At 43.9% G+C, this 17,030-nt stretch overlaps 1 protein-coding gene across 3 annotated transcripts in view; it reads left to right on the top strand.

Annotated features, from left to right (window-relative positions):
- Positions 1–16,196: 16,196 nt before the first annotated feature.
- Positions 16,197–17,030, top strand: part of LOC118402164 (ATP-dependent 6-phosphofructokinase, platelet type-like) — a 43,819-nt gene continuing 42,985 nt past the window's right edge. The window contains exon 1 of one of the 3 annotated variants that reach the window (XM_052477031.1): positions 16,197–16,438. In XM_052477031.1, the coding sequence (XP_052332991.1) occupies positions 16,234–16,438 (205 nt within the window). In that variant the 5' untranslated portion in view covers positions 16,197–16,233. The remainder of the gene's footprint in view (positions 16,439–17,030) is intronic. The other 2 variants (XM_052477032.1, XM_052477030.1) reach the window with 2 other exon arrangements.

Below are 17,030 nucleotides of genomic sequence, written 5' to 3' on the forward strand. Positions count from 1 at the left end.
CCATGATGACATCAGCTGGATACAGTTACCTAGGAGTTCTTGTTCTTTTAAGGCATGATCAAATATGTCTTTCATTTCAAGTATTTTTTACAAGAAATCATTTACAGTCATGTCTAAAACAATATATACAATTTATGGTTGATAGGTTGGGCCCTGAGTTTTTCCTGACCACGTGACCTGATGAGGAAAAACTCAGGCAAGGACCCAAATTTTGTTCAGTCCTTCATGCTCAGAGTAATAGTAGATCCTTGTAGCAGAAGTGGACCTTACATTGTCTGCTTTAGGCGAAACACTGAATGTCAGCTGAATATAAAATGTGCAGATTTAGGCATTTTGATCAACTTTACATATTCACTAGGAACCTACTTGAATTGGTCCAATAAGAAAAGCTTGTTTTCGTTTTTCCCATGCAAAATGTTTTGCTACACTGTGCACGAATGAATACAACCCTGGGTTTGGGATGATTAGAACATTGCATGTGACTCACATTAAGCAGGTGAACTTTATGTTGATTATAGGACAAAGATCATCTTTTAGATGTAACATTTCCAGCCAACTATCTATGTAAAGAGTGTACATAATTCATATCCAAAGCCTGGTGGCATTGACATGTCATCAAATTATAGACCAACTTTGAATCGTTGATAAGCCAGGCTTACATGCGCTGTGTGTAATAACCTAGAAATTAGGTTAGTGCATCACTGTCAATATAGCTATCAGTAGAAAATAATCAAGTCATGGGTAACTGCAACTCAACATGGCTGCCAGACACCGGTGTTTTAACATAAAGGGGCGTATCAACGCAAGTGGGTGTAATAGAAAAGCTAATTGGGCAGATTTGTTGCCACCCAATGCTGCAACTATGAGAGCATTTTAGCTAAGCCTAACCCTTTACCTTACCTTAACCTCATTCTCCTAACTTGCTATGTTAATTCTCCTAACCTGCTACATAAACAAACCATCAGACCCAACCAACCATCAGTATCACCACACAGGAACTGACCAATGAAACGTGTTGAAGGTCTAATGCAGCCATTTTTATATCAATATCAAATCATTTATGGGTTACACTCATCGCTGATGATCCACCCACTTCAAATCCAAGTCACATTAATATTGATTTAAATATTTAAACCTAACCTAACCCATCACCTTATATATTATAAATATAAATAAAAAACAACACAAATGGCTCCGAGCCTCCCATGCTTCCTTTCTGTCCCTATCACTAAAACTGAAACTGAATAATATACAATTAAATGGAAATACCTGTTTACCAGTGGAGGCTGGTGGGTGGAGCTATAGGAGGATGGGCTCATTGTAATGGCTGGAATGGAATAAATGGAACGGTATCAAACATATGGAAGCCACATGTTTGACTCTGTTCCATTTGTTTTATTCCAGCCATTAAAATGAGCCCATCCTCCTATAGCTCCACCCACCAGCCTCCACTGCTGTATACAACTACAACTAAATAAAAACTAGTAAATCAGGTCTGAAAACTAACCTCAAATAAAAATTGAAAAACAAATCGAAATAAAAACGATTATTACATTTACATTACATTTAAGTCATTTAGCAGACGCTCTTATCCAGAGCGACTTACAAATTGGTGCATTCACCTTATGACATCCAGTGGAACAGCCACTTTACAATAGTGCATCTAAATCTTTTAAGGGGGGGGGGGTGAGAAGGATTACTTTATCCTATCCTAGGTATTCCTTAAAGAGGTGGGGTTTCAGGTGTCTCCGGAAGGTGGTGATTGACTCCGCTGTCCTGGCGTCGTGAGGGAGTTTGTTCCAACATTGGGGGGCCAGAGCAGCGAACAGTTTTGACTGGGCTGAGCGGGAACTGTACTTCCTCAGTGGTAGGGAGGCGAGCAGGCCAGAGGTGGATGAACGCAGTGCCCTTGTTTGGGTGTAGGGCCTGATCAGAGCCTGGAGGTACTGAGGTGCCGTTCCCCTCACAGCTCCGTAGGCAAGCACCATGGTCTTGTAGCGGATGCAAGCTTCAACTGGAAGCCAGTGGAGAGAGCGGAGGAGCGGGGTGACGTGAGAGAACTTGGGAAGGTTGAACACCAGACGGGCTGCGGCGTTCTGGATGAGTTGTAGGGGTTTAATGGCACAGGCAGGGAGCCCAGCCAACAGCGAGTTGCAGTAATCCAGACGGGAGATGACAAGTGCCTGGATTAGGACCTGCGCCGCTTCCTGTGTGAGGCAGGGTCGTACTCTGCGGATGTTGTAGAGCATGAACCTACAGGAACGGGCCGCCGCCTTGATGTTAGTTGAGAACGACAGGGTGTTGTCCAGGATCACGCCAAGGTTCTTAGCGCTCTGGGAGGAGGACACAATGGAGTTGTCAACCGTGATGGCGAGATCATGGAACGGGCAGTCCTTCCCCGGGAGGAAGAGGAGCTCCGTCTTGCCGAGGTTCAGCTTGAGGTGGTGATCCGTCATCCACACTGATATGTCTGCCAGACATGCAGAGATGCGATTCGCCACCTGGTCATCAGAAGGGGGAAAGGAGAAGATTAATTGTGTGTCGTCTGCATAGCAATGATAGGAGAGACCATGTGAGGTTATGACAGAGCCAAGTGACTTGGTGTATAGCGAGAATAGGAGAGGGCCTAAAACAGAGCCCTGGGGGACACCAGTGGTGAGAGCGCGTGGTGAGGAGACAGATTCTCGCCACGCCACCTGGTAGGAGCGACCTGTCAGGTAGGACGCAATCCAAGCGTGGGCCGCGCCGGAGATGCCCAACTCGGAGAGGGTGGAGAGGAGGATCTGATGGTTCACAGTATCGAAGGCAGCCGATAGGTCTAGAAGGATGAGAGCAGAGGAGAGAGAGTTAGCTTTAGCAGTGCTTTATTTATTATAAAAACACAAATCTATAATACCCTTAATAGAAATGTGCTGTAATAGTGGCCTGGCCACCAAAACAACATAAAATGTACCTTGTGCTTATATCCATTGCAGGTTCTTGTGCCACCTATTACGAGATTATGAGGTGGGAAGTAGCGGTGCGTGGGTAAAATCCCTGGGGAAGCCAGAAAAAAAAGCCATATTACAACCTATGTGTTGTGATATAATTGCGTTGTTTTCTTTATAACCTGTTAGTTCATATGTCTTGCGACTGTGATGTATATATAGGCCTAAAGGCCAAGACAATAAGAAAAATCAGTGGCAGAATAAATTCAACCAGGCCTTTGTTTCATCACAAAACTGGAGAGCAACCTCTGTCTGGTGAAGTCCACGAAACATATTGCATGTAACAAACAGTTACATGACCTACAGCATGGTCCAGCAAGTTAATGATTCCGACATTTTCAGACTACTAAACAACTATTGATTTAGAACCAGGGAGAGTTACCGCAGGTCGCAAGGAAAACAGGAGCTACCTCCACTATTTCAGCACCATTTCAACTTCAACATCATCAAATCACCTATGCTTAGTCTAATACAGTGACAGCTAAAGATACCAACAACAATTTAGTAGAATCAATTTAAGCTAAATATGATGTGGCTGCCCATGGTTCAGATTTCTGTGTGTGTGTGTGTGCACGTTTGTGCAGGTAGAAAAAACATGTTGACTCACCCTACTTGAAGAGAATGCCATTCTCCTCTCTCTCATTTTGACAAAACGGTCCCTTTCTCTGTCATACAGTACACACTTTTTTATTTTTTGTTGTCCTAGGCTACCTGGCTACAATGCTTGCTCGCTAGCCAACCATTCTTTCATGGGCAACGTTAGCTAGTTAACAATCGCCTGCTACATCAACCTAAATATTGAACTTCTATCCTCTCAGGCCAGGGGCACAATGTATGAATTAATGGTTGGATCAGATTCGCTATTATAATCATTGGCCAGTACGGAGAATGTAGTAAAACCTTAATCCCATCTCCAATTTAGGAAAGGGACAATTTTAGCTAGCTAGCGAGCCACCGGAGAACAACAACACAAGAAGAAGGAACAAGTTGTTTCTGTCAATGATTTATGCTCTCAATGCGATTTGATAGGAGTGATGCCAAATCCAAACTGGCTTCTGCTCACTCAGTTTATCTCAACACTGATTGGCTATTATGTTGTACTTTTTTTAATCAATGGAGGCCAAATGCTCGCTGGCTTCCCTTGCATTCTATTCTATGGGCGGCAACAATGTCATACTCCTTTGGACCAGACAGCATCAGATAGATGGCCAACACATAGAGACAGAGGAGCGCTGTTTCACTGGCACAAATTCTTTCTTCAGCGAGATATATTCAGCCTCTTGCGAATTGAAGGACAATTCTGAAACACAGAGAGACTAAATATGAATGTTTTTTTCTTGGTCAATGTTTTGGGGAAGCCTGGCTCCCTTGGCATCCATGAATACACGCCACTGGAGGCGGGCATATCTCTCAGGCTTACCCGAGAACATAGTGGACACAATATTGGAGAAACATGCAAAGAAGGGTCACCAGATGAGAAAGCGGTTAATTACTCCTGTATTAGTTCATGTTTCAAGTTATATATTTGAGTCAAGAAGCGTAGAATCAAAACAGAATTGAATTCCACACACCTGGTGTAGAGTGTCTGCTATAGCCCCATTATTTTCATTAATCACCTGGTCTAGAGTGGCTGCTATAGCCCCATTATTTTCATTAATCACCTGGTCTAGAGTGGCTGCTATAGCCCCATTAGTTTCATTAATCACCTGGTCTAGAGTGGCTGCTATAGCCCCATAAGTTTCATTAATCACCTGGTCTAGAGTGGCTGCTATAGCCCCATTAGTTTCATTAATCACCTGGTCTAGAGTGGCTGCTATAGCCCCATAAGTTCCATTAATCACCTGGTCTAGAGTGGCTGCTATAGCCCCATAAGTTCCATTAATCACCTGGTCTAGAGTGGCTGCTATAGCCCCATAAGTTCCATTAATCACCTGGTCTAGAGTGGCTGCTATAGCCCCATAAGTTCCATTAATCGCCTGGTCTAGAGTGGCTGCTATAGCCCCATTAATCACTAATTGCTATACTTTGTTGACTGTTTTACTGAAAATAACGGTAATCATGAGCTAGGTGTCAGTATCACATTCAAAACTTGTAGTATATCTTGTTTGATTATAATGATCTTTGGGCAGCGAGTGGTTACATTTCTCCAGCATCATCAGTTTTTTACTGAAATGGGCAGGGAGTGCACTTTGTTATTGTTTCTATTGCTGATGGCCACTTTATATGAATTATATGAATATGCATGACTTGAGACTGATGCATTTGTTTACTGGGTTCTATTGTTTTCTTTCTTTTTCTACATCTAGATGAATGGTCGAGAGTGCATGCAGAGGATGAGAGAGACATTTGCACAAGAGTTAATGCGGACCTGAAGAGTGATGAGGAGGATGGCCTGCAAACCTAGATCCCACAGACCCCTCAACCCTCACCACAGTAACCCCAATGGAGGCTGGCCGAAGCCAAGCTGGATGACTCCTGGCAGTACTGTGCTTGGTTATTTTGAACACTTTTGTTGATCTTTGGATTTGGAATAGGCTCTGAGGTATACCCCCCACCCTCTTTAACCCACGTAAGCAGGTAAACACCACATTTGAAATTCGAAGATTAACGAAAGGGTTTTCAGAAGAATGAAGCCGAGTACAGGCAGTAGTTCTCCAGTTTGGCCCAGGGCAGTAGTTCTCCAGTTTGGCCCAGGGCAGTAGTTCTCCAGTTTGGCCCAGCCTCCATTGGGCTTCCTTTAGTTTCAGGCCCTGCTTAGCCTAAATGCAGATACTATTACTTACTTTCTCCTGCTCTACTGGCATGAATTGTCATCCTTCAAGAAGTGAATTTGTGTGTTTTATTCAAGGGACTAAGAATTGTTTTAGGAAAGCGATGTCATGAGGTGCTGGAAAAACCTTGATAGTGGTGCTTGAATTTTATTTCTGAAAAGGTGTAGGAACCCCAATGTGTGATATTAATAACGTGTTCATCCAGTCATTCATAACTCACTGTAATTCATTAACACTGACATTTATTGGCGAGTCGTTGGCGAATGTGGGCGAAGATGTTTTGCATCTCCAGTACACGTCAAAGGTGTGCACTGGATGTGTCCTGGTAAGTGGGTGGACATGTGTTTACTGGGGATTTACTGAACTGTTGCTGGCCATATACACGTCTGTGCACATCCGTGCACTAAAGTGGTCCGTTGTCTGAAATTTACGGGACGTGTGCAGTGCCGAACACTGCTGGGCATTTTCAGAAATGGTAACATTTTCAGACTTGCGCACAGGAGTGTTCGACACATAAATGTGCCTTTTCATGCAGTGTTACATGATTGGGAGAAGCTGGTTCTAGAAAGAGTCAGTCTGTCTCAGTTATAACCTGAAGACAATAAGATAAGACCTAATCTGTATTTTACACTGAGGCCTGAGTAGCTAGGTAGAATGGAGCAATCGTTCATTGAGTAGGCTAGTCTCAATAAGTTCAAATCAAATCTTATTTGTCACATGTGCCGAATACAACAGGTGTAGGTAGACCTTATAGTGAAATGCTTACTTACAAGCCCTTAACCAACAATACAGTTAAGAAAAATACAGAAAAAAAGTAACAAATCATTCAAGAGCAGCAGTAAAATAACAATAGCGAGGCTATATACAGGGGGTACCGGTACAGAGTCAATATGTGGGGGCACTGGTTAGTCGAGATAACTTCTTGAGTGTACGGGGCATGATTTTCATTTTTGGCTAAAAAACATACCCACTTGAAACCTCTTATTTCTCAGGCCCAGAAACTAGAATATGCATGTATCAGATTAGGATAGAAAACACTCTAAAGTTTCCAAAACTGTCACAATATTGTCTGTGAGTATAACAGAAATAATATTGCAGGCAAAAACCTGAGGTAAATCAAACCAGGAAGTGCTGTTTTTCCTGAAAGCTCTCTGTTCCATTGGATGCCTTGCCTCCATTTAAAGGGATATCAACCAGATTTATTTTCCTATGGCTTCCTCAAGGTGTCAACAGTCTTTAGACATAGTTTCAGGCTTTTATTTTGAAAAATGAGCGAGAAAGGTAACATCGCGTCAGTGGATAGCTGGGTGTTCGCAGAGTTTTGCTTGCCCAACAGAGTGGGGCAGCCATTCTCTCTCCCTCTCCTATTGACAGTCCCGGTTGATATATTATCGATTATATATGTTGAAAACAACCTGAGGATTAATTATAAAAAACGTTTGTCATGTTTGTGGACATTACGGATACTATTTGGAATTCGTCTGCGATGTCGTGACCGTCTCGAGCCTGTGGATTTCTGAACATTACGCGCCAAACAAATGGAGGTATTTGGATATAAAAAGAATCTTTATGGAACAAAAGGAACATTTATTGTGTAACTGGGAGTCTCATGAGTGAAAACATCTGAAGATCAAAGGTAAGCGATTTAATCTATTGCTTTTCTGACTTTCGTGACCAATCTACTTGGCTGCTAGTTTTTGTAATATTTTGTCTGGAGAGATGTTCATACAAAAACGTTGTTATGCTTTCGCCGAAAAGCTGTATTGAAATCTGACATGCCAGGTGGATTAAAAACAAGCTAAGCTGTGTTTTGCTATATTGCATTTGTGATTTCATGAAAATTAAATATTTTTAGTAATTTAATTTGAATTTAGCGTGCTGCAATTCAGAGGGTGTTGATGAAAATGATCCCGCTAAAGGGATGGGTGCATCAAGAAGTTAATTTAAGTTAAGAGGTAATATGTACATGTAGGTAGAGTTATTAAAGTGACTATGCATAGATAATAACAGAGAGTAGCAGCAGTGTAAAAGGGGGGGGTAGCCATTTGATTAGATGTTCAGGAGTTTTATGGCTTGGGGGTAAAAGCTGTTTAAAAGCCTCTTGGACCTAGACGTGGCGCTCTGGTACCGATTGCTGTGCGGTAGCAGTAGCTGGAGTCTTTGACAATTTTTAGGGCCTTCCTCTGACACTGCCTGGTAAAGAAGCTTGGCCCCGGTGATGTATTGGGCCGTACGCACTACCCTCTGTAGTGCCTTGCGGTCGGAGGCCGAGCAGTTACCATACCAGGCAGTGATGCAACCCGTCAGGATGCTCTCGATGGTGCAGCAGTAGAACCTTTTGAGGATCTGAGGACCCATGCCCAATCTTTTCAGTATTCTGAGGGGAAATAGGTTTTGTCGTGTCCTCTTCACAATTGCCTTGGTGTGCTTGGACCATGTTAGTTTGTTGGTGATGTAGATGCCAAGGAACTTGAAGCTCTAAACCTGCTCCACTACAGCCCTGTAAATGAGAATGGGGGCGTGCTCAGTCCTCCTTTTCCTGTAGTGCACAATGATCTCCTTTGTCTTGATCACGTTGAGGGTGAGGATGTTATCCTGGCACCACATGGTGAGGTCTCTGACCTCCTCCCTATAGGCTGTCTCGTCATTGTCGGTTATCAGGCCTACCTAACTTAATGTTTGCCGATGTTGGAGTCGTGCCTGGCCATGCAGTCATGAGTGAACAGGGCTCCGTAGACGGGCACATCGCGCACTGCTCCCGAGCATACTCCGCGCCAATGTCCAGTCTCTTGACAACAAGGTAGTCGAAATCCGAGCAAGAGTTGCCTTCCAGAGAGACATCAGAGACTGTAATGTTCTTTGTTTCACAGAAACATGGCTCACTCAAGACACTCTATCGGAGTTGGTACAGCCACCTGGTTTCTTCACGTATCGCGCTGACAGAAAAAAGCATCTCTCTGGTAAGAAGAAGGGCGGGGGTGTATGCCTTATGATTAACGAGACATGGTGTGATCATAACAACATACAGGAACTCAAGTCCTTTTGTTCACCCGACTTAGAATTCCTCACAATCAAATGCCGACCGCATTTTCTACCAAGACAATTCTCTTCGATCATAATCACAGTTGTGTATATCCCCCCCCCCCAAGCAGACACATTGACAGCCCTGAAAGAACTTAATTTGACTATGTAAACTGGAAAACCACATATCCTGAGGCTGCATTTATTGTAGCTGGGAATTTTACCAAGTCCAATCTGAAAACAAGGCTCCGTAAATTCTATCAGCATATTGATTGCGTGACCCAGGCTGGCAAAACCCTAGATCATTGTTATTCTAACTTCCGCGATACATATAAGGCCCTCCCCCACCCTCCTTTCGGAAAAGCTGACCACAACTCCATTTTGTTGCTTTCAGCCTATAGACAGAAACTAAAACAGGAAGCACCCACACACAGGTCTGTTCAACGCTGGTCCGACTAATCGGATTCCACGCTTCAAGATTGCTTCAATCACGTGGACTGGGATATGTTCTGCATAGCGTCAAACAACAACATTGATGATTAAGCTGATTCGGTGAGCGAGTTAATTAGCAAGTGCATCGGCGATGTTGTACCCACAGTGTTTATTAAAACATTCCCCAACCAGAAACCATGGATTGATGGCAGCATTTGCACAAAACTGAAAGCGCGAACCACTGCTTTTAATCAGGGCAAGGTGACCGGAAACATGACCGAATACAAACAGTGTAGCTATTTCCTCCACAAGGCAATCAAACAAGCTAAGCGTCAGTATAGAGACAAAGTAGAGTCGCAATTCAACGGCTCAGACATGAGAGGTATGTGGCAGGGTCTACAGTCAATCACGGACTACAAAAGAAAAACCAGCCCCGTCGCAGACCACAAAGTCTTGCTCCCAGACAGACTAAACAACTTATTTGCTCGCTTTGAGGACAATACAGTGCCACTGACACGGGCCCGCTACCAAAACCTGCGGGCTCTCCTTCACTGCAGCCAACGTGAGAAAACATTTAAACGTGTTAACCCTCGCAAGGCTGCAGGCCCAGATGGCATCCCCAGCCGCGTCCTCAGAGCATGCGCAGACAAGCTGACTCTGGGTCTCGACCACACCCTGTGCAACTGGGTCCTGGACTTCCTGACGAGCCGCCCCCAGGTGGTGAGGGTAGGTAACAACACCCCGCTGATCCTCAACACTGAGGCCCCACAAGGGTGTGTTCTCAGCCCTCTCTGTACTCCCTGTTCACCCACGATTGCATGGCCATGCATGCCTCCAACTCAATCATCAAGTTTGCAGACGACACTACAGTGGTAGGCTTGATTACCAACAATGATGAGACGGACTACAGGCAGGAGGTGAGGGCCCTCGGAGTGTGGTGTCAGGAAAATAACCTCACACTCTCAACAAAACAAAGGAGGTGATCGTGGACTTCAGAAAACAGCAGAGGGAGCAGCCCCTATCCACATTGACGTGACAGTAGTGGAGAGGGTGGAAAGTTAAGTTCCTCAGCGTACACATCATGGACAGACTGAAATGGTCCACCTACACAGACAGCGTGGAGAAGAAGGCGCAGAAGCGCCTCTTCAACCTCAGGATGCTGAAGGAATAAGGCTTGTCACCAAAAGCACTCACAAACTTCTACAGATGCACAACCGAGAGCATCCTGTCGGGCTGTATCACCGCCTGGTACGGCAACTGCTCTGCCCATAACCATAAGGCTCTCCAGAGGGTAGTGATGTCTGCACAACGCATCACCGGGGGCAAACTACCCGCCCTCCATGACACCTACACCACCCGATGTCACAGGAAGGCCAAAAAGATCATCAAGGACAACAACCACCCAAGCCACTGCCCGTTGACCCCGCTATCATCCAGAAGGTGAGGTCAGTACAGGTGCATCAAAGCGGGGGACGAGGCCATCAGACTGTTAAACAGCCATCACTAACATTGAGTGGCTGCTGCCAACATACCGACTCAACTCTAGCCACTTTAATAAATGGAAAAATTGATGTAATAAATGTATCACTAGCCACTTTAAACAATGCCACTTTATATAATGTTTACATGCCCTACATTACTCATCTCATATGTATATACTGTACTCTATACCATCTACTGCATTTTGCCTATGCCGTTCGGCCATCACTCATTCATATATTTGTATGTACATATTCTTATTCATTCCTTTACACTTGTGTGTATAAGGTAGTTGTGGTGAAATTGTTAGGTTAGATTACTTGTTAGATATTACTGCATGGTTGGAACTAGAAGCACAAGCATTTTGCTACACTCAAATTAACATCTACTAACCATGTGTATGTGACAACTAAAATTATATTTTGATTTGAGTACAGGAGGGGACTGAGCACGCACCCGTGAGGGGCCCCCGTGTTGACGATCAGCTTGGCGGATGTGTTGTTACCTACCCTTAGCACCTGGGGGCAGCCCGTCAGGAAGTCCTGGATCTAGTTGCAGAGGGAGGTGTTTAGTCCCAGGGTCCTTACCTTAGTGATGAGCTTTGAGAGCACTATGGTGTTACAAACCAATCTTTTTCCCTCTCCTATAAAAAAAAAAAATCTGACACAGAAAATTTTACTTATGGTGCTGTTTTAGTGTTGTTCTGTTGTTTTTTTCCCCCTGCGAAATCATGCTGTTTTAGTATCAAATGATAAGCAACTCTCAGGTTTTCCTGTCTGACTTGAGTCTTTTTCTTTGGTTGGAGCGCCCCTTGCTGGTTAGAAAGCAGAAGTACATTCATAGAGGTTCACAACACCCTGCAGATACAATAGCCACTAGATGTCTCTCTTGACTGACAGTAACCAAACAGATGCCTTCTCGAACCAAATCAGATGACATTTTATTTGTCACACACGTGATTAGCAGATGTTATTGCGCGTGTAGCGAAATGTTTGTGCTTCTAGCTCCGATAGATATTACTGCACTAACAAGTAATAATATCTAACAAGTAATATCTAACAAATTACACAACATATACAAGTAGGAATGTATTAAGACTATATATATATATATGGATTAGCGGCGTCAGAGCGGAACGGACTGATACTGTAGAATAGTATAGAAAACATTATATACACGAGGTGAGTAATGCCAGATATGTAAACATTAAGTGACTAAGATAGCATAGAATACAGTATATACATATAAGGTGAGTAATGACAGATATGTAAACATTATTAAAGTGACTAGTGTTCCATTCCTTAAAGTGGCCAGTGTTTCCTAGGCTATGCCTATAGGCAGTAGCCTCTAATGTGCTAGTGATGTCTGTTTGGCAGTCTAATGGCCTTGAGATAGAAAGAAAAACGGCTTCTCTCGGTCCCAGCTTTGATGCACCTGTACGGACTTCAACTTCTGGATGATAGCGGGGTGAACAGGCAGTGGCTCGGGTGGTTGATGTCTTTGATGATCTTTTTGGCCTTCCTGTGACATCGGGTGATGTAGGTGTCCTGGAGGGCGGATAGTTTCCCCCCAGTAATGCATTGGGCAGAACGCACCACCCTCTGGAGAGCCTTGCAGTTACGAACGGTGCAGTTGCTGTACCGGGAGCGGTGATACAGCCCAACAGGATGCTTTCAATTGTGCATCTGTAAAGATGTGTGAGGGTTTTAGGTGACAAGCCACATTTCTTTAGCCTCCTGAGGTGGAAGAGGCTCTGTTGCACCTTCTTCACCACACTGTCTGTGTTGGTGGTCCATTTCAGTTTGTCAGTGATGTGTACACCAAGGAACTTGAAGCTTTCCACTTTCTCCACTGCGATCCCGTTGATGTGGATAAGGGGGTGCACCCTGTGCCGTTTCCTGAAGTCCACGAGCATCTCCTTTGTTTTGTTGACGTTGAGTGAGAGGTTGTTTTCCAGGCACCACACTCACAGAGCCCTCACCTCCTCCCTGTAGGCTGTCTCGTCATTGTTGGTAATCAAGCTGTTGTGTTGTCTGCAAACTTGATGATTGAGTTGGAGACGTGCTTGGCCATGCAGTCATGGGTGAACAGGGAGTACGGGTTGGGGGGGGCTGAGCACGCACCCTTGTGGGGCCCCAGTGTCGAGGATCTGCGGAGTGGAGGTGATGTTTCCTACCTTCACCACCTGGGGACGGCCCATCAGGAAGGCCAGGACCCGGTTGCAGAGGGTGGGGTTCAGACCCAGGGCCTCGAGCTTAATGATGAGCTTGGTGGGTACTATGGTGTTGAATGCTGAGCTGTTGTCAATGTATAGCATTCTTACGCAGGTATTCCTCTTCTCCAGATGGGATAGGGCATTGTGCAGACTGATGGCGATTGCATCGTCTGTGGATCTATTGGGGCGGTAAGCAAATTGAAGTGGGTCTAGGGTGACAGGTAAGGTGGAGGTGATATGATCCTTGACTACTCTCTCAAAGCACTTTATGATGACAGAGGTGAGTGATACGGGCGATAGTCATTAAGTTCAGTTACCTTTGCCTTCTTGGGTACAGGAACAATGGTGGCCATCTTGAAAGACATCGGTCACGGCGACGTGGCTGGTTTTCCTTTTGTAGTTCGTGATTGTCTGTAGTCCCTCCCACATAAGTGGAATTGCGACTCCACTTTATCTCTACACTGACGTTTTGCTTGTTTGATTGCCTTGCGGAGTGAATAACTACACTGTTTATTTTCTGCCATATTACCAGTCGCCTTGCCATGGTTAAATGCGGTGGTTCGCGCTTTCAGTTTTGTGCGAATGCTACCATCTATCCACGGTTTCTGGTTAGGGTAGACTTTTCTCATCATCAAACAAACACCCAAATGAACCGGAATTCTATGACAAAAACTATTAATTTGGAATTCATGGGCACATGTTTAAGTAGTAAAACAGTAAATTTGAGGAAAACAGTGATGCCTTTTTTTCTTTACTTGTTTGACAAATCATTTCAGACGCAGTGTTTAGACAACTTACATGCCTGCATGTGCTTGCCCTTTTGGATAGGGTTAAACAACCAACCAGTTAGAACATTTAGAAACAAAGGAGGTGTTTACGCAACATGATTGAGCAACTCCCGGCCAATTAAGGCTGTCAATGAGAGACTACTTGTGGTCACATGCAGGATCAAACCTGCTCTGTGCTGTATGTCCAGTATCAGACTTTTGCACATGGAATAAACAAACATACAGTCAATAACACAAGAGAAACGTCTATATACAGTGTGTGAAAATGAGGTAGGATAAGGGAGTAAGGCAATAAATAGGCCCTAGTGGCGAAATAATTACAGTTTAGCAATTAAACACTGGAGTGATAGATGTGCAGAAGATGAATGTGCAAGTAGAGATACTTGGGTGCAAAGGAGCAAAAATATAAAATAAAAACAGTATGTAGATGAGGTAGTTGGATGGGCTATTTACAGATGGGCTATGTACAGCTGCAGTAATCTGTGAGCTGCTCTGACAGCTGGTGCTTAAAGTTAGGGAGATATGAGTCTCCAGCTTCAGTGATTTTTGCAATTCGTTCCAGTCATTGGCAGCAGAGAACTGGAAGGAAAGGGGGCCAAATGAGGAATTAGCTTTGGGGGTGACCAGTGAAATATACCTGCTGGAGCACGTGCTACGGGTGGGTGCTGCTATGGTGACCAGTGAGCTGAGATAAGGCAGGGCTTTACCTAGCAAAGACTTATAGATGACCTGGAGCCAGTGGGTTTGGCGACAAATATGAAGCGAGTGCCAGCCAACGAGAGCATACAGGTCGCAGTGGTGGGTCGTATTTGGGGTTTTGGTGACAAAACTAATGGCACTGTGATAGACTGCATCCAATTTGCTGAGTAGAGTGTTGGAGGCTATTTTGTAAATTACATCGCGGGGTAGTAAGTTTTAAGTTCCTCGGCGTACACATCACAGACAAACTGAATTGGTCCACCCACACAGACAGCATCGTGAAGAAGGCTGAAGAAATTCGGCTTGTCACCAAAAGCACTCACAAACTTCTACAGATGCACAATCGAGAGCATCCTGTCGGGCTGTATCACCGCCTGGTACGGCAACTGCTCCGCCCACAACCGTAAGGCTCTCTAGAGGGTAGTGAGGTCTGCACAGCGCATCACCGGGGGCAAACTAACTGCCCTCCAGGACACCTACACCGCCCGATGTCACAGGAAGGCCATAAAGATCATCAAGGACAACAACCACCTGAGCCACTGCCTGTTCACCCCGCTATCATCCAGAAGGCGAGGTCAGTACAGGTGCATCAAAGCTGGGACCGAGAGACTGAAAAACAGCTTCTATCTCAAGGCCATCAGACTGTTAAACAGCCACCACTAACATTGAGTGGCTGCTGCCAACACACTATCTCAACTCCAGCCACTTTAATAATGGGAATTGATGGGAATTGATGTAAAATATATCACTAGCCATTTTAAACAATGCTACTTAATATAATGTTTACATACCCTACATTATTTATCTCATATGTATACGTATATACTGTACTCTATATCATCTACTGCATCTTGCCTATGCCGCTCTGTACCATCACTCATTCATATATCTTTATGTACATATTCTTTATCGCTTTACACTTGTGTGTATAATGTAGTAGTTTTGGAATTGTTAGTTAGATTTACTCGTTGGTTATTACTGCATTGTCGGAACTAGAAGCACAAGCATTTCGCTACACTCGCATTAACATCTGTGAACCATGTGTATGTGACCAATGACATTTGATTTGATTTCAGTAGATTGGACATGATTTATAAATAAACACCTCTGTCTACACAAGGTCCCACAGCTGACAGTGCACGCCAGAGCAGAAACTGTACCATGAAGTCCAACAAACTCCAAGATAGAATTGTGATGAGGCCTATATCTGGGGATGGTTATACAACTATTTTTATTGGGAAATTGAAAAAAAAAAACATGGAACTACCCAGACTCTGTCTATAACTGTCCGTCCGACCAAACTGAGCAACCGGGCAAGAATGACCTTAGTTAGGGTGGTGACCAAGATCACTCTGATATAACTACAGTGTTTCTTGGCTGAAATGGGAAAACCTGCCAGAAGGACAACCGTCTCTACAGCACTTTACTCAATGCTTCCTGTTTAGCTGTTCCTCGGTCGTGACTAGTTACCACAGCCTCAAAGGCATAAACCCCGCCTATTTATACAGTTTAAAAGTGATTTTAAACCTAAACATAACGGTTAACCTAACCTTAACCATTCTGCGAACATTATGCCTAACCTTAACCATAAATTAAGACCAAAAAGATCCAAGAAAAAAATCTATATTCAATTTTGACTTTGAGGCTTTGGTAAGTAGTGGACACCTTCCTAGTCCCTACCATCTTGTCGCTGTAGTAGTTTCTAAGGACCCAATTGGTCAGAAAAGTTTGAGGAATATACGTGATGCAGTAATCTAATGGATAACAGCACTGTCAATTAATTCATTACAGGAGGAAAGCTCCCTCATAGGCTCACTGCTGCCATCGGGAACAGTGGGGAGATGAGCGTGTCGAGAGCAGGAAAAGGGGGCGTAAATCACTTATTTTATTTCATAACAAAACACAACTACCGGTGTTCAGATATTATATTTGTGAAGGATAGACGAGGAGCCATGGCGAAGCAGCAGGACACAAAGAAATTATTTGAGGATCTCTCTGGCGCCGGGAAATCCATCGGCGTTCTGACAAGCGGAGGAGATGCTCAAGGTATCGATTATTGAAACAAGTGGATAAGAGTGATATATTGTATCAAATGGATTACAGTGTAATAACTACATGATACTAAAAGGGAAACAAACTGTTGAGTTATAATTTTTCCAAGTGTTGTCATTGTTTAGCCTAAAGGATCAATTTATCTTACAGTAGGCCTATTTGTTATCGTATGGTCAACAAAATTATGCAACAGATGATATGGTTGAGTATTGACACTGGCAGTCGTATAAGCTATTTAACAGAAACATTTTAAATGTAGGGGCCTAACCATTATTTTTTGAATTATTTGGAAGTTATGTTACAATATCTCGTCATTTAAAGAAATGTGATTATGCACTCTTATAACCGATAAATCACACGTAGTTTATAGGAGCAAATAAATTAGGATACCATTTTTGAGGTTACTGAAGCCTGCATTGCAGACTTCCAATCGTTGGGTAGATTACGTGGCGCAGAAATGTCAGTCTGCAGCTATCGCGCCCTGCATGTTAAAGTCTACATGCCAAGATTTTAGAGAGCAAAGATATAGACCTACACCTCAAATTCCATCATTGGTGCTTACCCAATATTGTAATGAATGTAACTT

The sequence above is a fragment of the Oncorhynchus keta genome, chromosome 23, assembly GCF_023373465.1.
Source record: "Oncorhynchus keta strain PuntledgeMale-10-30-2019 chromosome 23, Oket_V2, whole genome shotgun sequence".
NCBI classification, from domain to species: domain Eukaryota; kingdom Metazoa; phylum Chordata; class Actinopteri; order Salmoniformes; family Salmonidae; genus Oncorhynchus; species Oncorhynchus keta.